The sequence below is a fragment of the Pelecanus crispus genome, chromosome 10 (assembly GCF_030463565.1).
Source record: "Pelecanus crispus isolate bPelCri1 chromosome 10, bPelCri1.pri, whole genome shotgun sequence".
Classification (NCBI taxonomy): Eukaryota; Metazoa; Chordata; class Aves; order Pelecaniformes; family Pelecanidae; genus Pelecanus; species Pelecanus crispus.
Genome location: NC_134652.1, coordinates 10,295,504 through 10,320,596, shown reverse-complemented (window position 1 = coordinate 10,320,596; position 25,093 = coordinate 10,295,504). Strand labels below are relative to the sequence as shown.

At 38.0% G+C, this 25,093-nt stretch overlaps 1 protein-coding gene across 4 annotated transcripts in view; it reads right to left on the bottom strand.

Moving 5' to 3' along the window:
- CCDC186 (coiled-coil domain containing 186) overlaps positions 1-25,093 on the bottom strand; it is a 40,542-nt gene that overhangs the window by 12,476 nt on the left and 2,973 nt on the right. The window contains exons 1-10 of one of the 4 annotated variants that reach the window (XM_075717596.1): positions 16,114-16,156; positions 11,621-12,311; positions 9,059-9,185; positions 6,501-6,629; positions 5,345-5,557; positions 3,754-3,873; positions 3,101-3,205; positions 2,651-2,749; positions 1,559-1,645; positions 615-757 (exon numbers count right to left, since the gene is read on the bottom strand). In XM_075717596.1, coding sequence (XP_075573711.1) covers positions 615-757; positions 1,559-1,645; positions 2,651-2,749; positions 3,101-3,205; positions 3,754-3,873; positions 5,345-5,557; positions 6,501-6,629; positions 9,059-9,185; positions 11,621-12,311; positions 16,114-16,156 — 1,757 coding nt within the window. Of the gene's footprint in view, positions 1-614; positions 758-1,558; positions 1,646-2,650; positions 2,750-3,100; positions 3,206-3,753; positions 3,874-5,344; positions 5,558-6,500; positions 6,630-9,058; positions 9,186-11,620; positions 12,312-14,446; positions 14,468-14,787; positions 14,820-16,113; positions 16,157-25,093 lie in introns of those variants that run through there. The other 3 variants (XM_075717598.1, XM_075717599.1, XM_075717597.1) reach the window with 3 other exon arrangements.

The window sequence follows — 25,093 nt, the reverse complement described above, 5'->3', positions numbered from 1 at the left end:
CTATCTCCATTTATGCAACACCATTAGAATTGGTGAAGAGGACAGCATTTGCATATTCTAGTCCTTATGTACCATACAGAAACATGACCATGCTCAGACACTTCAGAAGTGCTGATAAACCCAACTCTTCTCTGGGATTATTTCCCTCACGTTCTTCAGTGAACTAACTTTCACACAGCAGAATGAATTCCAGTCCATTAGAAATACAAGTGCTCCCTACTGTCTAAATATAGCATCTGTCAAATATATTAAATTGTTTTTGTTAAATACTTTCATTCATCCATCACAATTTTGAAGCAATCTATCTTTCCCCAATCTTTCAATACAACGAGAACTGGGCAGACACCTAGAAGACATAACTTCCTACAGAGTATGCCAGAAAGCAAGCACTTCTTATTCCAATAATGAAAAACGTAAGAATTAGACTTAGAGGCCACCAAGGTTGTCTCCAGTACTGGCAATATTGATTTAGATTAGAAAAACACTTAAATTAGGACAAGGATTCTTCAAATTACAATACATTTTAAAGCATCAATAATTTCAGCTAAAAAAAACCCCAACTTTCCACATCCCAGACAATCTTTTAAATCATTCCTCAAAGTGCATAGCTGTACCTCTGATGTTGATCCTGCAGATGATCTACAGTTTTGACTCTGTCCAGCAAATTCTGAATTTCAGTTTTCTGTCTATTAATTATTTCTTTATACTTTGATAACTCATCTTCTGTTCTTAAACGCTCATCCTCCAGACACTTTACCTAAATAGAAAAGGAAAAAAAAAGAAACTATTTATTCTCCCAAACTTCAGAGCTGAATTATTCTGATCAAATGTCTAGATTGTTGTGCAAAGCTCCTGTGTCATCTGTGTCATTTTTTGGTGATTCCAAGCAGCTTAGAACAATATTCCAAATATTTCAGATCAGATACAGTCAGAAAAATAAACAGACAAAAAATGCAAAAAAAATAAAATTAAACAGGTGTGATTAACATTAGTTTTGTCCAAATACTCAAACTTATCAGTCTAATGGACCAGGATCCAAAGACGTAATCTTTCCCCAGTTACCAAGCCAATCCCTTTTTATGTCTTCCTCCCTTTTTCTAAGGTCCTATTGAGCTAAAACCCTGCTCTGGACAGAGGGACTGGCACGCTAATCTAGACTGCTCAGAAGTTATGGATAGCATATACTCCTTACCAGAGGTTACATGTATGACCTCTACTAAACTAGCTTCACAGGTAGGAAAAGTTTACAAGTATTTTTCATTTTCCAAAGTTACTAAATTTACAAGATGTTTAGTAAAATGTTTCTCACAACTTTTCAGTCAAAGGACATGCATACCATGAAAGAAAACATTGTTGTGCTATGGATCAACTGATACTCCCCAAGAAAGGCTACCCAGAGTCCCAGTTACGTATCCCTTCTAGTCTCATGCCAGCCAGTCTCTAATCACACTGTTTATTCCGAAAGAAGTAAAAATACAATTAGCAGATTGAATATAGTCTTGTTCCAAAACCCAACACTGCCTTTAGCCCCACTGCAATCCAACACAGCACACCTTACCTTTGTTCTCAGTGTTCGAAGCTCATCCATGCCTTCTTTAAACGTTCTCTTCAAGTCTTCCAGTTCTTTTATTTTTGCATGATGTACCTTTTTAAAGAGTGAGAAACTCCTTGAGAAATCTAAGTGGACAGTGGCATCTCCCAGGATGTCAAAAAAATCTAGGCCAACGCAGGCCACCACAACAGCTGAGAGGGCTTAAGGCAGAACAGGTACCCTAAAGGTTTGTTTTACTTATTCAAAAAGCAAAGCCTAAAAGCTTCTTTATTCTCAGAACTGAGAACAAAAATGAGATTCCACACTCTGGGTTTAGGTGTACAAATCCAAGCCACAACAGCCCGTGAGAACACAGGGTAAGTTCTAGGCAAACTGAGGATGGCATATGCACATACGAGCTGTGAGCAGGTACTAAATCATTAGAGCATTTAGCTTTTGGCCTAGCAAATCTCTATACAGAACAGAGGCTGTTCCCTGTCTCTCCTTGCCATATAGCTTGGCAAAATACCCGTCAGAGAAAGGCCTGCCTATCATCTGAATTTGTGCTCTAAATTACAGCAACATTCATAGAATCATAGAATGCTTTGGGTTGGAAGGGCCCTTTAGAGCTCATCCAGCCCAACCCCCTGCTGTGAGCAGGGACAGCTTTAACCAGATCAGGCTGCTCAGAGCCCCGTCCAGCCTGGCCTGGGATGTTTCCAGGGATGGGGCATCTACCACCTCTCTGGGCAACCTGTTCCAGTACTTGACCACCCTCATTGTAAAAAATTTCTTCCTTATGTCTAGTCTAAATCTATTCTTCTTTAGTTTAAATCCATTACTCCATTCATGTTTATAATGAAAGAGCACTTATTTCATCGTCATTGTATTCTTTTCACATAACTTTGATTTTAAAAAGTGCATCTAAGGTAATAGCTAAAAATATCCTCCAAAAAGCAGGGCTGGACACAGACACCTGGGCTGTAGTATTAGGCCAAAAAGAAAAATGTTTGGCAAAAATTGTAGGCAGCTTAAAGTAAGATTCTCAAAATTAGAAACTCATGGCATTCTTAACTACTAAGTTGCCAACTGTGTTGTCTCCACACACCACATATTTACCTCCAGGTGATCAGACTTCTCCTGAATTTGTTTCTCTAGTTCTCCTTTAGTTACTCGGAGTTTTGCATCCAATTCATTTGATTTAATTTCTTCTGACTCCTAAAAGGATTGAAGACATGTAAGTACAGTTTTAGAGTTTTATATTCCCCCGTTCCCCTTTCTGGTTTTATGAGCATACAAACAGCTTTTCACATCACCGAGTCTCTTTTCTGTAGGTACATATCTAATAATTCTGAGCATGCCAAGAAAGACCCACACACTGCATGCCTATCAAGACAAACATTGTCCCTTTTATTTAAAAGCTTTCCAAGTAAAGAAATTAGCGACTAGTGATCTCAGCTTTGTAGCTCGCAGGATAATTCTTTCCTGCTGCAGCTTAAGATAGAAAGGGAGGACAAAGATGACTCCGATGCTAAACACTAATTTCACCTCCTGAGAAAATGTGCCTACTTGATAGGTTTTTATCATTTCTTGACAGTTTTTCCTTATCTGGTCTGCTTCTTCTTTTGCTTCAGTTAATTTTGTTGTTGCATCTTTGAGGCGTTCTTTGGTTTCCTACAAAACCAGTAATAAAGAAAGGGTTAAACCTATTTATCTAACTTAATCTGGGAAAAGCATTTCTCATAATAAAAGTTTCTTATTTCAGTCTGGAAAGAATTAGCAACAACAACAAAAAAATATGTCCAGCATTATTTTTCCTCTTACTTCCATTCAACTATTACTTTATACAATTTTGTTTGTTCCAACACTGAAAGCACAACAAAAGGACCTCTTGGTTATATGCCATGCACATTTTCAGATGATAGACTTAACTCTATCACATAAAAACTAAACTGAGATGACAGTTAGTTCATACAAAACACAAATTAAAAGTTGATCACCAGATTAAACAGAGTCCCCCCCATACATCCTCCCCTCACATCCTTTCAACATTTCTGTATCAGTATCTTTAGGAGCACTATTCTGACTTTTGCTGCAGGTATTCAAATTAAACAAAAACCACTTCAGAAACAGATTTTAGTACTATATAAAAGTAAACAGTGTAGCAACTAGATCCCTCTGACTGTATTTTCATGTCAAGGTACCCGTACCAATTCACTAACCTTGTGTGAATCCATTTCTGTTTTCAATTTGTTCTGAGCCCATTTTACTTTGATAACATGAGAATTGATTTCTTCTTTCAATTTTTCTATTTCTCTGTTGAGTCGAGTGGCTTCACCATCCTAAGAAGATTTCATAGATTTTATTTTATGGATTCAAATCATCCAGTGTTTCTACAACAAGACTCAAGTGTCAAGTCCTGCTCAACTGCCAAATATCTTTTTTTTTGGTTTTCCTTAGTGTCAGGATTTTGCAAAAGCATGCACAGACTTGAGAGTGCTCAATAATGCTTTAGCCCATAATCCAGTGAAAAAAACATCAGTGTTCTGGTTTGAATAGCAAGGTAAGACTGCATTACTGTTAATATACATTAACGTTACATACCTGTTAAAAGGCAAAGCACAGACTAGAGTTCTGATCTAAAATAACTATCTCCTGGGTAAAGCTGCATGGTCCTCTCTGTTCTTTCTCGGCAAAAGGACGAGGAAACACAGGTTCAAGTGGTAAGGTCACATAGTATACAAGGCTACAGACAAAAATTGTGACACCAATGGAATGGTATTACCAACTGTACAGGTGCAGACTAGTGTGAGCACTGACAGCAGAATGTATGCAAGTCAAATCACTAACCTGTAAGTCAGTGCCAAGAAAGGATGTTAACAGAAGTAACAGAGTAACCTTCTATATCACTATCCACAAACCACTGCATTAAGCCAAATTTCCAAACTGTGTTTCTGAAGTGATAGGTTCATCTTACCAAAAAAAGTTTAAAGCAGCACCATACGAGGGCTGTACAATTTCTGTAAGGCTGTAGTGTAATCCTCAGGAGTTACGTAGATAGATAGGTTTCCTAAACAAAACTTAACATACAAAGTCATGCTTCCACTTCCTGTTCATGTGAAAGAGGACACCAAGGTGACTGTTTCAGAAGCATAATTTTTAGGACTTCTATTAAGACGTACTTTTCTGATTGTTTTGTGTATAGTACAATTGCTCAGAAGAGGCCCAAATCAAAGTCTGAACCCCATTAATTTATCAGTTTTGGGGTCTTTCACATGAAATAGAATTGTGAAGCACAATACAAAAAGACCTGCATAATTTTAAGAAGCTGGTGGGAATCTCTTCCTGGCTTCTAAAAAATGGCAAATTTTTGGAATTGGGCCTGAAAATTCCTATTGCTTTATTACCAATTTTTAGTAGTACAAAAGAGAAAATGCAGAGTGAAAACACAGAAAAGTAGCAAAAAAGACTGCAATAATTTAATGCCATTACAGCCTTTTAAAAAAGAATCCAAACAAGCTAGAAATTCCCTCAAAATCCAGGCATCTGTAACAAGCAGTCTTTTCAATTTTGTCAAAAAAACCCTAACTTTTCACAAACATTCAGGGAAATATTAAAAGGAACTTTAAATAGATGACAATGAGAACCCAGTAACTTCTTCCCCCTCCCTTGGAGGAAAGGTTTTCACAGCTATACAGCAAAACCAAATGAAAACAGGTTTGTTTCACCAAGTACAGTAGCAAACAAGTGATAAGGTTGTTCTGTTACTACTTTTAATCATTCACTCAAGTAATACAGCAATACTTAGAGCACCTTAGTTTCATAGAGCTGGTGCAATCTTCCTTTTTCTTGAGAAAGTTGTTTGATTTTATTAGTATGCTTTTCAATTTCTTTGTTTGCATCTCTCACTCTTCTCTCAAGTATTTCCTTTTCCTTTCGGAGGTCAAGTGACTCCTTCTCCCCTCGGACATATTTCATAACCATTGTTTCCTTTTCATGGCGTGCTTCTTCACATTTCTTGTTTGCCTTGAAAAATATCAAAATAGAATGAATCAACTTTTTATTTCATAATCAGCTTTTATAACACACTACTGGATATTTTCAGCATTGCACTGTAGTAGCATAACCAAGTAGAACTCAAAAGCTCCAGTTTTGCAAAGACTAACATTAGATCCCACTTAAGTACTGGAATTATACATCTAAGCAGCTGCAGCTTCACAGCTAGACATCTCAAATGAGTTATCAATACATTAGTAATTTGGAATGTAATTTGTCATTTCAGAAGGACAGAAGTGTATTTGGTAAGTCTGAGTAACAAAATAATTTTGCAAATACCCAGTACCAGTTCTTTGTCTTCTCTTGTCCACATGCCAACTGCTCAATCATCATTCAGTGGCTTATTTTTCACATGGCTTATTTTCGGTGGCTTATTTTTACAGATTCCCCCCACCCCAGCACTAACAAATTCTGCTTCAAATAAAAAAAGAATCAAACACTGAGCTTTAGAATTCATACACTAGAGAAAATACTTGGCAAAATATGATATTAAGGGGAAAAAAAAAGTCATCTCAGCTCTCAGTAATACATAAGACAAAATAAGAGCTTTGTGTCGGAGTTGAGAAAAATACTAATTTTGTGATAGCCTGTCTGAAGAAAGCCACTGCCAGCTTTTACCTCCTTTTGAACCAAGATCAGATCACAGGCAATGAAAATGAGATTTCGTCGAGGGCTGAATTCCATACATATAAATATACACATTAAAAAGAGTTATCAGGCACTCTAGAATATTAACAGCTATTTAGAAATTCACTGATGCCAGTTATCAAAAATGATATATAACAGCATGCTAGTAGTTCCCGTTTTGGAAAATTTTGCCTTACCTAGTGATCTAACAACCTAGGCTCCATGTTTCCTACAAGAACCAAGTTTGTTCATAAGATGTTCAATAATTAAAGGTTTTCCATATTACCTGTTCCATTCGAAAGGCCATCTCTTTATGCAACTGCTGAATAGCATTTTTGGCTGCTGCATCTTGAGTTAGAAGTCTGTCTTTACTGGCTTTCACTTCTTTATTAAGCTCTTCCATTCTTGCTTCCAGCTAAAAGACAACATTATGATATAATTATAGGGAAAACAAGACTTTGATCATGTTTTGTACAGGCAGGAACATTTCACACAAAATTAGATGCTTCAACAGATATATACCTGTGTCTTACACTTGTCAAGCTGCAACTATCCACATCAACATCTAGCTTTGCATTACAGTACGAGCATGAAAGATGTCAATTCTCATCTTCAGTGAAACTGAAGATACATCAAATCAAGTAAAACACAAGGCATAGTAATTTACTACACAAAAAAATTAGATTGACAGCAAATGCTAAGATGCCAGAGCAGAGCTGGCTGCTCTCTGAAGTTGTTTCGCCTTCCACCCTTTTGTTGCTATCCCTGTGCCGCATCCTCCACCATGCCAGCAAAGCAGTTACGTATTTATACTGAACTGGACCGGGAATTAATTAATTGAAAAATAACTCAGCAAATAAAGAGGTGCTTAGTCATTGTGCTGGCACTTTTTTAGCCACCTAGTGAACCAAGTCAGAGACCTGATCCAGCTGAAGAATAATTACCAATATTCAACTGAAACACTTCCCAGAGAGTATTCACTGCAGAGTCATGCAAGTTCAGTAGAAGCAGCAGCAGCAGCACTAGCACAAGAGCAAGTGGTGGCTACATAAGCTGTAATGCTGCCCAAAGGTTGTTCAAATTGTGCCATAATGACCAGCCTCTTGTTCCAGGAGAAAGCCAGTTCACCAATGTTAGTTTGGTTTGGTTTGGGGGGGGTGGGGGTGGTGGTAGGTGTAAAAAAGTACAAGATCCCAGGGTCAGTGTCTTATATTTTTGTGCAATTCCAAACTGCTACACAAAAGGCAAGAACAACCTAAAATATTTCTGTTACCACATAATGAATCAATGACACCCTCTTCAGCTTTGCAAATGAATCATTGTCCATACAAAATAAAAGTTTTACACATACAAGCATGCATGTACAGTTTGCTTGCAGCTGTGAGTGCAGCCAAGCTTTCACTGACTTGAAAGCTACCAGAAAACACTAATTTAGAAATTGTAACATTAAAACACATCACAAACAAAAAAAAACCTCAGGCGTTTCACTGCAATGTATCTTTCTTACAACTCCAGGTGCTATCCAACTACAATATAAAAGTATTACACTACAAACCAGTACTTTCTGATATCACCTGTAAGCATGTAATATCACAGATCCTTCCTATCTGACCAGAAAGCAAAAGAAACTCCCTCACAAATATTTCTTTTTTTCAGAATGGGATAAAGCAACTGCTGCATAATATAGCTTCATGAAATCATACAGTGCTATCATGGAAATACAGACAAGAGAGAACGAGTAAGCTGCTCATACTGATTTATTCAGGCATATACAACTCCAATTTGTAGCTTAAAAAGTAAGACTTTTCAATTCCATTTTTAATCACATCAAGGACAAAGTTTCTACCTACATCAATACATTCCTCTGGAACACCCCAAGCCTGACACACTGCTTTGAGAACAGATTTCTGCATGATGCAGACATTAACAGAGAAACCTGACAACTAGGGTAGTATCACCAGTACTTTGACAAACAGAAATTAGTAATTTAAATGCTACCTCTTGCCAGATTTCTAAGCTGTAATCAGTTTATAAAGCTAGGCCAACCAACTGTAGGAACATTAGCAGATAACTTTGTTACAGACAAGCAATGACACCTGATGTGATACTTTTTCTTCCCACACTAAAACCACCCTGCACCAACGCATGCTCTGTGTTCCTCTCTGGCCTGTCACTGTTCTAACAGTTCACTGGGGAAATGCCAGTATATTGTAACCGCTAATACCAAAATAATGTGCAAGACCACAGTTGATATGCTCTACTCTTTATACACATTCCACACACTGTTAACGTTTACAACTAACCACACACCCACCCACTTCTATTAGCAGATGTAGTAGTTAACAACAGAAGATAAAGATGACAAATTAAGAAGAAATTGGGCTTGATAAAATACTCGCATAAGATCTCCTTTATGTCTACATACAAGAAATAAATCGTCCTATCAAGATGAAAGACTAACTTCTCGTTTTTTCTAAAAAGGCCTAACAGGCCTTCAACATACACCGTTTCCCGCAGGAAGCCAAGGTACACATAACCTACCCACCAAGGCAACCCACAAAACGGGAACTCTCTTGACTTTAAGAGAGACTTCCAGATATGGAACACTTAAGCAATCTGAATCTAGGAAGTCAGTTTATCCAAAGACACTAAATGCTTTTAGCCAATGAATAGTATTTCTTAGAATGGAAAAGCAGATCTATCCTCTTAAAAAGCTTAGGATAACAAGCACAGGTATTCCTTCCTTCTCCTCTATGTTACCAAGGACATCTTGTTAAACAGTGGCAATAGTGACATCGTATACAGCTGAGACACTAAGCAGCACTTCTGTTTTGTTATCTGTACCTGTTTAATAATGTTGAGGTGCTGCTTTTCTGTTTCTGTTCGTTTTTTCAATTCATCTTTTAAGTTGTCCTTTTCAGAGCAAATTTCCAAAATCAGTTCCTGATGTTTTCTATTTTCTTTAATCAATCTGTAAAGAAAAAAAAATGAAATTAAGCACAAGATACTTCAGTACTGGGTTTTTTTGTTTGTTTGTTTTTAATTTTGAGATATATGGTTTTTCCTCTTTGATCTGCAAATTTTACTGGGAGTTACAGCCAGAAACACTAATGAAATCCACAAAAGCCTTACAAAAACAAAACATGTTAGGCATGTGAAACTTAACTCCAAACTCTTCCTTGTGAGCAAACTGCCTGCTTCCAGCATTTTGGGGTTGTTATTGTCCATAATGAAATGAGACATTTGGTACCTCTATGCAACTACAGAACTGTAAGTGTTAACAATTTTAAGGTACTTGTAAGACGAGTAACTTCCAGTCAGATTGCTCCACCAGTCAAATGTCCAAAAACACAAGTACTATACTCATTTCATGTATTGCTCAGAGCAGCCCTTGAAGTTTACAACCTGGTAAGAAATGGAACCCTCATTTTCTAAGTCCTAAGCAGGTATGTTAACTACAACAGCGTCCATGCTCATACTCCTTACAAAGTTCAAATTTTAGCAACGGTTTGTTCCTTTGCAGCTCAGCTGTTTGAAGCCTGAGTTGAAGCTGACATACTTAGTTTGACCTTCTAGCACTGCAACAGAAGATAGTTATACATAAAACTCAGAAGTTACATTGTTAGAACTGCTGAATAAACAGTCTAATGTATTTAATGTTTAAGTGTATTTAAATGTTTAAAGATACAGTTAGATGGGGGATATTTTATGCCACAAATTGCATGAATTTATGGGAGGCATGCACTTACCTGAACAAGATACTTAAATAACCCTTTACACATATTCTTTCATCTTTAGCTCCCCCCCCCTTGAAAATAAATAAATAAATCTCTAAACAAACTAGGCTTCTAAATTACAAGAAATTCAAAACCATCAGCGAAAGAGAGTTTAGCACTTCTGAACTGTTTTTTAACCTATTAATGAATATTCTGGGATTACAAATTCTTAATTCACACAACTGCTGTTCACTGATACATCTGAGCACAGGGGACTCCTGTGCTATTGCCAGAGCAATGTTACAAGGCATTCTGCTGGTCATAAACTAAGGAACAAAATCAACCCAACCCAGAATGCCCTTTGGACCAAACACAGAATGTTCCACAGCAGTTTTACACTCTTGAGGTCAGTCCCCAAGAGTCAACGGGGTGAAACTGGGATAGCAGCTAGCAAAAAAGAGGCTGAAGAAAAAACTTTTATTTATAGAAAAAACTTTCTGTGTGTATACATAATATATACACATATTTATAGAAACATTTGTCTCCGAGAAAGTAATTGGCCCATGGCTGAACACACTGACCTGCTTTTGAGTTTACCATAAACAAGTAAAACCCAAATAACTTGCTCACTGAGGATGTCCTGGAATTACAACTATCTACACACCCACTACTTCAGATTCCCACTCCTCCGTAATTACTGAATGTCTAACTATGCATTCCCAAGCCTTCCTGCCATCAACTGACTTTCCTCACATTTATGACTTCTGTCAGAGGTTAACTGGTGAGGTGCAAGAGAATACTTTCCCTACTCTGCTTTTTGGGCATCCCTTCTCCCTCTGTTTTCCCCTCCCTTTGACATCGTCCCATACCATGGTATCAGAGAGCCTTATATGAAGGGTGGGACACTCATTTCCAGCTCTGCAAGTGGGAATAAATCTGAAGCTAGAGGCTACATTTTGTCAGCAATAAAATATTTCTGAAATGGTAACAGAATATGAAACACGAAGTGGGGAATCAAGAAATCAAGCAATGAACTGGCTTTTCATGAATATAATATTCTTCATGTAGGGTACTGCCTGGTAGAACAATTAAGCCCAGTTTATTACAGCAAAGTTTATAAGCCATGCATTTCAAAAGACCCCCTATAAAATGTGGTAAGACAGTAGTTTATCTATATATGACATTTCCAACTCGAAGGATAGCTCTTGACTAATTAGCAACTTTGCTAGATTATAACAGGAGACTGAATAGTACTCGAAATAAGCAATTTCAAACTCATAAATGAAACGCACATAGTGGGAGTTAGTAATTACAAAGGTTCATTTCTCTAAAGACATACATGAACTGAATGAATCCTGGACTATTTTTATCTCACCATTACTTTTACAGTATTTAATTCTAGACATTGGCAGGCTATTCAAGTGAGCTGTTGGTAATTTAGTTCTTGCCAAAATTCCACAGGAATTCAGAGATCTAAGCATACATTTTTATTTATAATTACATACCACAAGTAAAAAAAATAATTCCTCACTTAAAGAACATAATTTAAAAAGCTCGTTAACTGTCCTTACAACAACTCACAAGACACTACTTGTTTCATACCAAAATGTTGTATGCAGCTGCATACAACATGCAAGCAAAGTTGTTCAGTACACACCTCTAGTTGTGATGAGCATACTCAAATACTCACTTTTTTATAGTTTGTTCTTGCTCCAGGTACTTATCTTGCACACATTTTTCAAATATGGCCAAGGCACGTTCACCCTTCCGCACACCATTTGGGAATTTTCGTTCCTTTGAAAAATCAGTAGATAAGAGCTCAGACTCTATTTCCTTTAGCAAATCCTCCTGTGAGGAAGTCTGATGTATTGTGGAAATAAGCTTCTTTGTGCAGTCTGTGTCGTAAGGGCTTTCTGAGTAGATTTTATCGCTAGATTTTTTCACAAAGTCAGTCTCCTCCCTTAGCTCCTGCAATATTTCCATTAATGATTGTTCTGCCTGGTTAGTTTTTGGATCTTGTGGTTCAAATTCTTCACTAGATATATGTTCTCTTTTTGTGGAGCCTTCTACCTTTCTTTCAGAGCAGGTATTGGCACAGCAGTCTGCCCCTCCACACTGCTGCTCCTGTCTTTCTGCCAGGGCCCTATTGTCGCTCATGCCAATAACTGAATCCTGGTCCGAGGGCAACAACCTCGACTCTCTTTCCAAGACACCAGCATCATCTCCAGTATAACTGATGCTTGAGCAGTCCTTCATTTCAGACGTTTTATCAGACTTCTCGTTATCCAGGGATCTGGAAGAGTCATCATCTGACAGATTGACTGGCTCCAGCGTGCTTTGCATTTCTGGTAAATATTCCTCCATCATTTCCCTTTGGAAATCTAGAAGCAGAATTCACATTACGCAACATATTATATTCAAAATCAAAATTAAAAGAGATTGAGAGAGGGGAAAGAAAGGCTACTGGAAAGTAAAACACAAAGGGCAAAAATATAGGTATCTAAGTGTTATGCAGAGTTTGTTGATTTTCCAGCTTAACTTTTAAGTAAATGCTCCAGTACAAGTTTTTCTAAAAGAAGGTGAGAAATCAAGGATAGCAAACACGAAGCAGTGGGATAAATGCCAAGACAATATAAAAAAGCAGAGCTTTTTAGAACTAATAATTTTATTATTTAAATCCACAAAAAGTCCAAGTCATCATCTCTGAAAACCACTCAGACATAAAAGAACAATTAAAAAAAAAATCTAGACCCTTACAGCCTTCATTTTCCTATACACTCTTTGCAAGCAGTAATATGCCTTGACCTACTCATGTTTACAACATAGGGTGACTCCCTCACACAGCCAGAACATACAACTTCCTTACTGTCACGTCCTCACCACCCATACAGCAAAATATATCTGCACCCAGCAACCTAAAGGAAGGAAGGGGCTGGGGGAGGATGGGGGTGAGATTCTCGTTTCCCATCTGCTTTCAAGCAGCCAAAATCCCTTGCTGGAAGAGCACAGATGGCCTGTGGCAGATTCGCTCTCTCAAAAAGTAGCTTGCAGAGCAAACATTTGAGGAGTTGAAAAGCTATGTAGAAAGTGTTCTTCCAGAAGACACTATATTGAGATTCAAATAGCCAGAATACTTATGGAAGAACCTGGGTATAATGCTGTTATCTCCTTTTTCAGGAATCCCAGATGGTCAGGTGTCTGGAAAGACTGCTGGCATTTTTAGCAAGCACAAGAAGCCCTTAGGATATCATTTCCATTAGGAGAAATTCATTACAGCAGTTACAACTTTTAGCTGCAACCTTATCCCCTGATGCTGGATAAATTAGACTATTTAATAACAAGGCAAATTTTTCATTTATAAATTCAACTCTGCTATTCCAACTATTATCTCAATGGAAGCAGTAACCTTGCCATCTTGCAACACCAACCTTGTTTTCATGCTTGCTGTCTCATTTGTTTAGCTTTCTCTTACACAGTCAGACAGTCCGAGTCATTCAGCTATATGCTCCAGGCCCTGCACTTTGACTCAGTCTGAAAGGAAACCCTTTGTGCTGCTGGGCTCCACTCCTCCAGAGTCCTGCCTTATTAACCTAGCACTTAGTACTGAGGCTTACATTTTTAGAACAGAGGGATACATGAATCCCATTAGGTCTGTGACTAATTGCTACTATCACCTTTCACTCTTAGGTATAAAAATCAGATAAGGAAAAAAAGCAGCCGCCTCAGCCCAGCTGCTTCTACCAGGAAATACCATCCAACAAAAAACCTACCACTAGAATCTGGAACCAAGAGGTGGGCTACAACTACCAGTTAATCAACAAGAGGAAAGCAGAAGGAAAACTGAGCATAAGACTCAAAGTACACAAGGGAACACATCACGACTGGACAACAGTCACAAATCATCAAATGACAATTATAAGTAACAAGCAAACCACTACTTTTTGGTTTCAAAGCAAAAAGACTCAATGCTACAGCCCCCCCTAAACCAGTACAAATCAATAGGAACAAGAAAGCTACAAATAAGAATAGAGAAGGTGAATATGAGAACTTATACACAACATGAAACTTTTACAATGACTCCCCATTTTACAAACAGATCTCCTCTGAGATTAATAAAATCTCCGATTCCCCTTTGCATCAAAGGATTTATGCTTAGGTAAACACTGGAGCCAACAAATCCATCCACTTGGTTTGTGCAGCCAAAACAATTGCTCTTTTGGTACCTATCTACTTTTTGATAACTTCTGCTAGTAAGGATAGTTCACAATGTACTATTGTTATTCTCAAATAAAACAAACAAAAGAAACAACCCCCACTGATGATCTCAATCTGCAAGCAAAGAGAATGAACATAACTGCAAGAAAAAGCATTCAGTTTGATAGTAGCAGAACACACTAGTTCCTACTTAAATAAACAGCTGCTAAAAACCCAGTGTTTTGAGACCAGTGCATTTAACACAGTCAATAACCATAAGGTAATTTGCAAATGATACACTTAAGAGGGAAGAGAAATTCACCTTCTAGTATCTGTTCCCTCTTCTCACAGGTAGCTTATAACCCAAACAGCTGTAGAAAAAGACACTATTAGTATAAATCTGAAGTACAATTTTTTTCTATAGCAGTTACTCTAAGTTCTTGCTGACACTTCCTCTGCAACAATCAGAGGGGGTTTTTTGACTCATTTTAAGCCTTTTCTAAAGTACTTTCTAAAGTGTTATAAAACCTGAAAATGTGCAGTTGTTTGATGTATTACTGCCTCAAAGCTGCTCATCACTGCCCAGCTGCCTGCGGTTCACCACTCCCACAAGAAATGAAGCAGTAAAATCAGATATGCAAACTTTCATGTTGGTTACCATACCTAAAATGTCCAGTCCAGTCAGCAAACTGGATGGTATTTATCTTCATATGAAAGCAGCAGTTGAAAAATACAGCCCTGTTAAGACAGTACAGTGGGAAGGATAGTAAGTTTTCATCTTACTGTGTTACTCCCTTTTGTAAATAATACTGTGAATTAGTATTAGAAAGATTAATCTATGGGGAAGCAGAAATACAATTATTTGCATATCTCAGTTGCAGAGCAATAAAATGCCACCAACTCCATATCCATAATATCTTACACTTAATATCAATCATAAATAAAGCATCGGTTTTGTATCAAATGCATGGGGAATTTGAATAGTGACTACACAAATCGGTTAAAGCATGAAAAGTAAATTATGATGATTCAGTGTTTCCTGCAGACCTACTCTAATTTTCCATGGTACCCAGAATATAATTTACCACATTAAGAATGTTCACAGCCTTTCCAATTCCAATACATTGGATTTTAGCTCTATCTGCCAAAATCTATCTGAATCTGTTCACAACCTGAGCAGATTTTTTCTTCCCTACTGCCACTGGATAGTACTAGTTTTCACGTTCTAAGTGCTAACTCTTAAACAGATAAAACTTAACAATTCATCATAGGATCACCATTTATCTTCACATCAGAAATATCCAGACAAAGAAATCATCTGAAGCAGCTGTCAACGCAATTTCATCTTGACATTCAAATGTCTCTTGAATACCCAAAGGTTGTGCCTACCCCAGGCAACTGAATACAGCAGATGCCTCCTTTATAAGGCCAGAGACAAAAAGCTAAAGAAAATGCTCCTGCTTTGTAAGCAAAAGGTTTTGTGTGAAAGTAGCTTAAAATTATCAACACTGCCAGCCTAGCAGTAGCTAGTTGAAAGAAAATATGCTAGTATTTGACTGTTTCACATCAAACTTACAAATACAGCAAGTCCCAGATAATATTTGGACACTGGATACATATTTTATAGCAGCTCCATGTCTTTCCAGGTTTTATATCCTTCTCCTATTATCCTACCCATCCTTATAAGTGACTCTCCCCAAATCAGGGAACTAATAAGGTTATGGTAGCACTCTCTTATAAAATCCTGCACTAAGAAAACAAAATAGCTTAGTGTCTTTTATGACGTCTTCTGAAAGCATCAAAAGCAACCATAAAAGGCAAATCCTGACTCAAGCAGAGCAACTGTTTTATGTAATGATATCTTGTTAATGCATCAGACAAGCAAATCATGGTAGGTCAGCATACAGTACCTTGAGTGGTAGCAAAGTGGTAGCAAAGTGCCAGGTGAGCACTGGCCAACCTTCTTGCACTGTTTTGCTAAGCTTCTACCTTCAACCATTTGCTCTGCTCCTTCCTCAGGGCCGATCGTCATCTGAACAGTGTGGCAAAAGTGTCTTGCTCCTCAGTCCCCTCCATGTGATGTTTGTCTCACCCTCACAGTGTACGTCCTTTCTGCTGCCTATGCCACAGGAGAATGTAATCACTACCCAGTCAACTTAAAACGCCCTGGGTAGGAACTTCTCAAAGTACCACTCTGAGATCAGCCCAGCCCAAGCCTGCCTGCATACCTTGAATAACAAGCCATCTCGTGAAACTGCCACACATCTAGTGTGGCATACGGAAAGCTTTCTGTCCCTGGCTTACAACACTTTCTGCTGCTGTGACAGGACTCTTGGCACTCTCACAACTGGTTTGACCAGCTCTCCTCCTTCTCTGTTTCACAGCTCACAATTATTTTGACACTCTAACACACCTTCCCCGCATTCCTGCCCCTGTTCTAAAGCTAAGGAGACAGCCGTCTGTGCTTCCCCACAATGCAGTAAGACAAAGCAAAGCAAGTGGAAATGCATCAACTCAAAATCTGGTGGTGTGAGTAGCAGAGAACGAGGAACAGGAACACAGCTCAGCCACGCTTCCTTTACTGCAATAAGGGGCCCACAGGCCCAGTTCACACAAGCAAATGAAACACCTCTCTGCATATATACACCAGAATATGGACAAGTTGTACCCTTCAAAAACAAAACTTTGCTTTTTTTTTTTTAAAAAACAGACACTTTTTCTCATCATAGATGTGCTCTTCAAAGAAGCAAGGAGCATGCATCCTTTTCCTCATTATCTCATGGCATTCAGCGCATATTATGTCCATTTTAAATATTACATTAGTACTTGGAGAAGTAGTTAAACTGCAGCCACAGGACACACAACATTAAAGGCTAGTACTGGCAAGGGTTGCAACCATTTCTCATCCTACTGCAACTGAGATGTGCTTATTTGCTAAACTGCTGATAGCTCAACTGACTGGAATCAAAAGCAGGGAGCAGAAAGCCTGCTGATACAATGAGTGGACAGCATACCAACTTTTTAAGGCAGAAATGTCTCACAGGTATTGAAGGGAAAGCAAAGACTCAGAAATAGCATCTTTTTCATTCACTTCGTTACACAATGGAAACATCCTCTATTAACTGCTAATTGAATGACAAAAATAAGAACAAATGTGACAATCATTCCTTTAAACTCTTCAGTTAAGTATCTGATACAACATACGTATTGATTATCTAGGGAGAACATCAAAAACCTTGATACGTGGTCCTGTAACATGCCAAGAAAAAAAGAAAACACTATTTCTTCTAGCTACCTTCAGTAGCAGTCATCCTAAGCGTTTGTTTAGCCCTGGCCTGGGGGCTGTTCATAGATAGGAAGTTACAAACATATAAAAAAAATCTCACAGAATCATTGCATATAAAAAGGTAAAACCTGCAGATGAATAAAATGTACAAGCTACTGGAACTTAGCTGGGTATTTGCATTTACATTCTATTGTCTGCAAGTACTGTATCTCAAGGTTTAAAATTACTTAAAAATTAAGTCAAATAATGTTTAATACTTTGCTATTTTAACAGCATAGACCTGCTCTGCAAACTACCAGTATGTAAGACAAAGGTCTTAACTTGTTCTATTAAATCAATCTGCTAAGTGGACAAGGTAAGTAACTTTTTCTTACGTAAGATTTGGTCTCACTCTTGCAAGCTGAGTATGTACTATGCTACATCGTGTTAGTTGGATTTCTGGAATAAAAAAACCCCTAATAATGGTACTACATTTTTTCTATGATAATTGTGGTAATTAGGTACTTGTTTATAATTTAATTTTTACAGTGAAATGAAAATAGAATTTCCAGAAGAGCTATTGATATAATGTTTGAACACTAATTTGACTGTTTATTAATCAAGGATTTATTAAACTCATGAAATAACTGTATAAGAAAGTATGTGATCAGACATTAATATTTAGTTCCTGGACTAAAACCATAGCGATTACCTGCAGAAATAAGAAGCCAATTAACAGCTAGAAGATACATGCCACTAATTTTAAAAGCTCCTCCAATTTAAATTCTGATTACAACTATATATTCTGATAAATTACGTTATGAGAATTAATTTTCACATGCACTAACAAAGTAAGTTTAATTATTCTTGTTTTAGCATCCTCTTCCAAGTATACCGTCAGACATGACATCAAACACACAGACGCCAGAACACAAGCCAGCAATGGATAGCTTCTACAGGTACAACTCTAGAAACAAGATTACAAATAAAAAATATTTCAAGCAATACCTACAACTGAACCACCATACTAACTCCTCTATTCAACTTCACTGGAAGAACACTTTGTCTGAAAATTTAAGAACTCTGTATTTTTCTGTATTAGCAAACAGCTAAGACCTATCATTTTAACACCAAAATTTAAGCCCTCTCTCTCTCCCTCTCTCTTCTTGTCTTCCCTGTCTTTCTGCCCATTACCCACTATGAAGTGAAAGAAAATGCTGCAATAAAGACGGAAGATGGGGGGGGAAGGAGCAGTCATTCCTTTTCATACGTGCTTTAACAGTAAACTCTCAGTTCAGAGTCCACTCACTGGCATGCAGAAAAGCATTTTCTCTAACAGTCAATCCTCCTCTTTCCTCTGCTGAGAAGTACATACACTCTTACTTTTTAAAGAAGCTGTTGACACCCTCATCCCTCGGCTGTCCATCGGGTTATCCACTATACCAGTTGAAATTCTTCCCCCCTATTCCAGTACTGCTAATTCCCAGCCACTAGAAGGTAATTCATGATGAAAGCAATTCCCTATATGCTTCCTACTGTCTGCACAGATCTAATTAGGAACAGAACCCTTCCCAGCTATAGCCTGCTGCTCTGTTATTACAGGCATGCACTGAGAATCTGGTACATTTTAATTCAATATTATGCCATTTTGAACTGCTTGTCTTTTCAATCTTCTTATGGAGCACAAATGTGATTCTTTTAAATCCCCGACTACAAAGGGCTTTCCTAAGCAGATGCACTATTAATGCTAGCATTTAATTTCATAAAATAGATAGCCTGACCCAAGCTATCAACACTTAGGTTGTAAATAGTCAAGAAGGAGGAAATGACTTTGTTTCAGCGAACTTCAAAATACATGTGAGGTGACATCTAAAGAAACATATCACATGACAACTATAGAAAGCATTTTCTGAGGTGTGGCTGCATAGAAAAATTCACTAACAAGGGAAAAAAAGAAAGCGTGCACCTTGTCACCTAGTAACTATCACAATGGGGCTCTTTTACAACAAACAGATTAAAGAATGACAGAAGTGTGTGCCCGGGGTGATTCTATAAGCAAACAGATTGACGGTCAAGGTCCCAAGAAATAAAAATCACTGCTGTAAGAGGAAAAAATATATTTAAGCTACAAAGCTTAAACATACTGTAGAGAAAGGGGCAAAAAAGGGAAGGCAGGACTAATGCTTCAGAGGTGCGTGCATATACAAAAACTTGTTCAAACCAGGGTGGATTTTGAAAGAAAGTGAAGAGCACTGAGATAAGTGACTCTGAGGCACAAAACCTTCTGAAAGGGGAGCAATAACAAGAAGTTAATAGAGTAAATGCAGTTCACTGGACACCAGGCATATTCAACCATGCATTACATAATATAATGGCCAGTAGCAGTCAGTTATGTCGGTTCCTTTCAACAAGAAAGGGTTTTACATGGTCTTTGGGAAGATGATTTTCACTCATAGCTGTGCTCCTAAGAGAGACCTTGTAGCAGAGTCACTGATGAAGAGGGAATCATCTACTCTCCCAACAAGTATACATGCAATCCATAAAAGAGTGAAAACACAGTTCTCACATCATCAGCTAAGACCATGTATGCTCTTCACCTCTGGATATGTAAAAAGCATCCAGGCAGGTTTTATAGGATATGAAACAAGCTCATTTTTAAATAGAAGGAAGTACAATGTAAATTGACAAAGCCATCCTTTTTCCCCTTCTATTTCATATCTGTCACAGCAGAGTACTCAAGCTTCCTTTAAGTAATAGACTAAAGTCTCAAAATGACCCAAAGCTGCAATACAGATACAATGCTTTTCAGAGTAGGTGGGGGACAAGGAAAGGAGCGAGGAAGTGCTCCATGGCTCATGGGCAGATGACCCCAACAGTCAGCAAAGTCCCAAGTACCATGACCAGGCCAGGCAAGCAGCTAAGTGACAGAAAAATCTGGTGACACCAACACAAGCAGCCTGAGGTCCCAAAAGTCCCTACGACTCATACATGGATGCCACCTCGGCGCTCATATAGTTGCATTGCCATTGTAGTCTGTGCTGTAAACTTGCTAGGGAAACACTGCATACCTCGAAACAAAGTCCACATGTTTACAGGAAAAAACCCCTACCTAGAAAACAAAAGCCGCTTGAAATTGCTTCAGAGTAACTCTCTTTACATTGTAATTTGAGATCCTTATTTCCTGGTTCTTTCTCAAACTGCACTGGATCAATAACTCATAAAATTGCTGCTGTTACTCTTTATTTTGCTTTTCAAGATGGCACCTTCTCAAGATAAGCTCCACTGGAAACTCATCATAAAAATCTAAGCAAACACCTTCAAGCAGCAGTCTCTCCAAATGCTCTGTAATACTCACTAACCTTCCTTATTGGTTCTGGTTTCTGAACTCATAGTAAACTAGAGTAAATTAAACCTCATTTGTCTCCTTCACTACGCAATTCATGTTTAGCATGCAGCTTGCCCTGTCAGTTACTGGGATAATGGATAATGCATGTCCTTTAGCCAGCTGCTTATGAAGATAGCTAGAAAAGGGGTTTACTCTTAACATCCTCAACCTGCCCAGAGAAAGCAAATCACTACTTCTTTTCCCTAGTACTAGGCCAGGAGACTTGGGCAGCACTACATAACTCAAATAACCAGCTGTCTATCCCAGGTGCTGCGTTACTATTCTCTGTACCAGGTTGCAACTTATTTCACAAACATCTCTGCCCCTCTGTATCCTCCTCTCCAACCAAAAGATGCTCATTTGATCTATGGGTTTACACAGATTTTTTTTTTTTTTTCCCCCTAGCAGATCCTAATGTTGCAGAAGCAAGTGAGGAAAGAATAGCTTTATTTTGATACTGGAGGTGCCAGATGCAGACACTTATGAATCATTCCAGTTCTGGCAAAGTTGAATTTAGGAAAGCTGACATACAGCTTGCCTACACATTTAGAAAGTTGTGAGTTTTCTCTCTGTATAACCCAGGTGCTAGATGAACAGGAAATTCTATACCCCAGTTAAACCAGTTAGAAATGTAATACTTTCATGATAACTGCCCTGTTTGTTCACCTGCAATTCTCCACACAGCCAAGTGAGCACTGAAACACCTGAAACTGTACCTGATCTAAACAGATACCAGAAACTGTTTCCTCTGTTTTCATTACTCTAGCTGTCTAATAGCTCTCCAAACATCAAGAGGTTTGTTCATGGATATGTTATATCTGAAGGCAGAAACACTATCAACTTAGTTGTGTAACCTTTCAAAGCTGGTCCAGTAATAAAAATAATTAAAAAACCAAGACACACACACAGAGGCTACTAAAAAAATCCAAACTAACAGCTAAATCTAGAATTGGGGGGGGGGGGGGGGGGGGGGAGGCGGGTGTCTGGAAGATAGACTTTTTTAGAAAAATTAAAATCATTACCCTCATGGAATTATAGCTGCCATAGAAAACACTGATTTTTTTTTTTTTCTGACTCACCCAATAGTAAATTAAAATGCAGTCATGTGATTTTCCATGAGGAAGTCGCATGCAATTTACAGCTATTTTGAAGATTCACACTTACACCTCAAGTCACATTGTAATACCCTTTCCCATTACTCCAGCCCTCGAACTACCAATTAAAGCTCTCAGCAACACGCCAACCCACACCTACCACCATACACTGCTCTCCTGGACTCAACTACAAATGAAACTTCCATTGCATGTCGTTACACTGTTCCGTGTCTTGACCTGAAAAGCACTGAGCACTAGAAGCTGCCCTTCCGTAGCAAATATGCAACTTGGAGATGAGCTGGAACTTCAGCTCTTTTTGCTAGGGCAGAATCTAGCATTTACTTTGCATGCAACTGAGGGCTGAATTCTAATTCAGTAATACTGAGCAGTATGTTTCAAAACGTGCCTTTTTTCTGACATGATTTTCAAAAACTCGTATAAAGAAAGATCAGCAATGTCCTAAATCTATCCTGAGACACCAGGTTCACACTCATCCCTTGGAAATTGTGATGCAACAGTAATTGTTATTTTAAAAAGGAATAATATGACACTATAGTGTACATGCAAATGCGTAATCAGTATGTACTCCACCATTTAAACAACTCTGCCCCCTATTCACTCATATTAAGCCCATGTAAATTCCAATTCAGACTGATTCATTACACTCAAGCAGAACACCAACTCAGAAGCACCTATCTTCATGTAAGCAGCTGCTATGTAACTTTAACAAGACTACATTTATCATTTATACTTCAATAATGTATTGGCTCTTTCCCCAATCACTGCAGTCTAGACTAAACGCTCTGGTAGAGATTTTTTTTTATATTGCCTTACTTTTCAACTCATGCATCTATGAAATGAAGTGACACATTGCTGAAGTTTCAACAGTCAAAAGGCTTTTCTCGATGAAGCTCTGATATTCATCAGAAAACCCCAGCAAAAGCAAAAACTGCGCATCAGCACCATTTGAACAGTTCAGTTACAGACCCACTTCCCTCTTGCAGGTTCCTGGGCAACAAAAAGACCAAGTCCAAGTGATTTAGCCAGTCTTCAATTGCAAATTCAAGCGTTAACATGAGATGCAATATAATCCAGTGTAACACTGGAGATGGACTTTATTTCAAAGCGTTAATTAAGATTTATTGGCTGAAGAACAGTGAAGAGAAGGATAATGATTTTTAGTTTTCTTGACAAGTCCCACACATATGAAGCAACCAGCAACCGAAGTAAGACTTAAAGAAGTTACATGCAAAAAAAAGCTTCACAAATGCCATAGCATTTATTAGGAAGACCATAATTTAATTGTCTGAACAGTTTGTTCCACAAAGGACTATTCCTCTCCTTTAAATATCATGCTACAAAATATTCTATTAGAAACATATTATTCTATTATGATTCATCTAAGATTAAGTACTTTCTATTATCTTTAAACAGATTATCCTAAGACAGAGACATTACAGTAACCATTAACAACCAGACAACCATTGGAATCACAGGAACTGCCAACTTCATTTCAATTCAGGTTGACAACAGACAACCTATTACACCTGGGTAACAGACAAAGCCATAGGATGGCTTACATGCTGTCATACATACAATGACATTCCAGCAAGACTGCTAAGGAAATAATTGATTTGGGGGTATGACAACGCTGTTTTCTTCTTATAGTTGTGTTGTTCATTGTAAAACCCAAGATGCATTTCTTCAAGAACTTTTCACGTATTTACTAGACAATAATCATTATTTGAGCAAACGAAAATGCTTTTCCAAGTCAGTGCCAACCTGTCATTGCACCAGAACGCTTGCTAAAAGTTTTACATGACAGTGAGGCTAAAAATAAAATGGAAGAGAAATCTTGCAGTTTGTGTTAGCAGCTAGCTGTAGTGTAATCCTAATACTACTTTCACCTAAACTAATCTGAACAGACTGAACACACCTTTCTATTTCACTTGTTGGGTGAGGTTTTTTCTTTTTCTAAAGCAAAATATCCTCCACTACTATCTACTGCTCATCACAACAACTAGCAAAACAAACTTTCCTGTTGTTTCCAATTAATACCCAACTTACCTGTATTTTGCATGACATCTTTCATAAGATCTCCATCACAAATAGCTCTCCCAGACTAAGCATTACACCACCAGATAACACTGCAAAAGAGGGAAACTCAAATCCTAGAGATAATTCTATTTTCAACTGAAGTTTTAAAGAAATGAGGATTTAGATGAAGAAGTTCTGTTCTACATGACAAGATATGAAAAGCAGCTCTACTGTATACCAGCCATGTAGAAAGACAAATCAAAGATTTCGACTACATTGAAAGGTCCACAAAGCCAGATATTGTACATAATCTAGCGTGAGATGTATAAACATGAAGCCAGAAGGACTGTTTGAAATACATTTGGTTACATCTCCATGCATAAAGGTAATCAGAGCAGCAAAGCCACCCAAGTTTAGAAGTGATGAAACACAATAAAAGGAGATTAACTGGATTGAAAAGCATCACAACACCTAAGAAAGAGTCAGAAAAAGAACAGCTTAAGAAGAGATGAAGTTGATCACCACTGCCTGTATTCCATACAAAACAGATGCAGCGTGGCCATGAGGTCTCATACACTGATGGCCTTCCTATATTTACAGATCACACATATAGGAAACAAAAGAAACACACTTGAGTCCCACCTACACTAGGTGTCTCAACATTACTTCACTTTTGCCCAAGACCGAACACAAGATACTACTCTAATTTAGAGAAGAGATTATTGGGATGTCACCTAGTATCGCTGAGAGCGAAGATGTAACTTAATGTGGTCCCATCTACACAGAAAAGTTAGACAGGACAACTGTGACTCACAGCACAAGCGGTAGAGCTGGCTGTGTCCTGGGACACCGAGTCCTCCAGCCCAGGCAGAACTTGACACAGCTCCCTGATTCAGCTCACACAAAGACTTGATTTGACACACATGCTTGAAGGGAGGGGAGTGGAAGGGTGCATATACACAGTGGGTACTCTCAGGATTTCCTGGCTTTTATCAGTTTAATCCTTAATGCCAATTATTTTTCTCTTTCTTAATCTGACTTTTATGTAAACACAGACTGCATACAGTGCCAAGGTACAAAACTCAGCATTACTATCAATTCTTTTAACATGAGTCAAGTACTTTAGAAGACAAGGTTTACTCAAACTTTATCTTTGCTTTTCTTTGCTTATGTCACAAGTTAGACAGT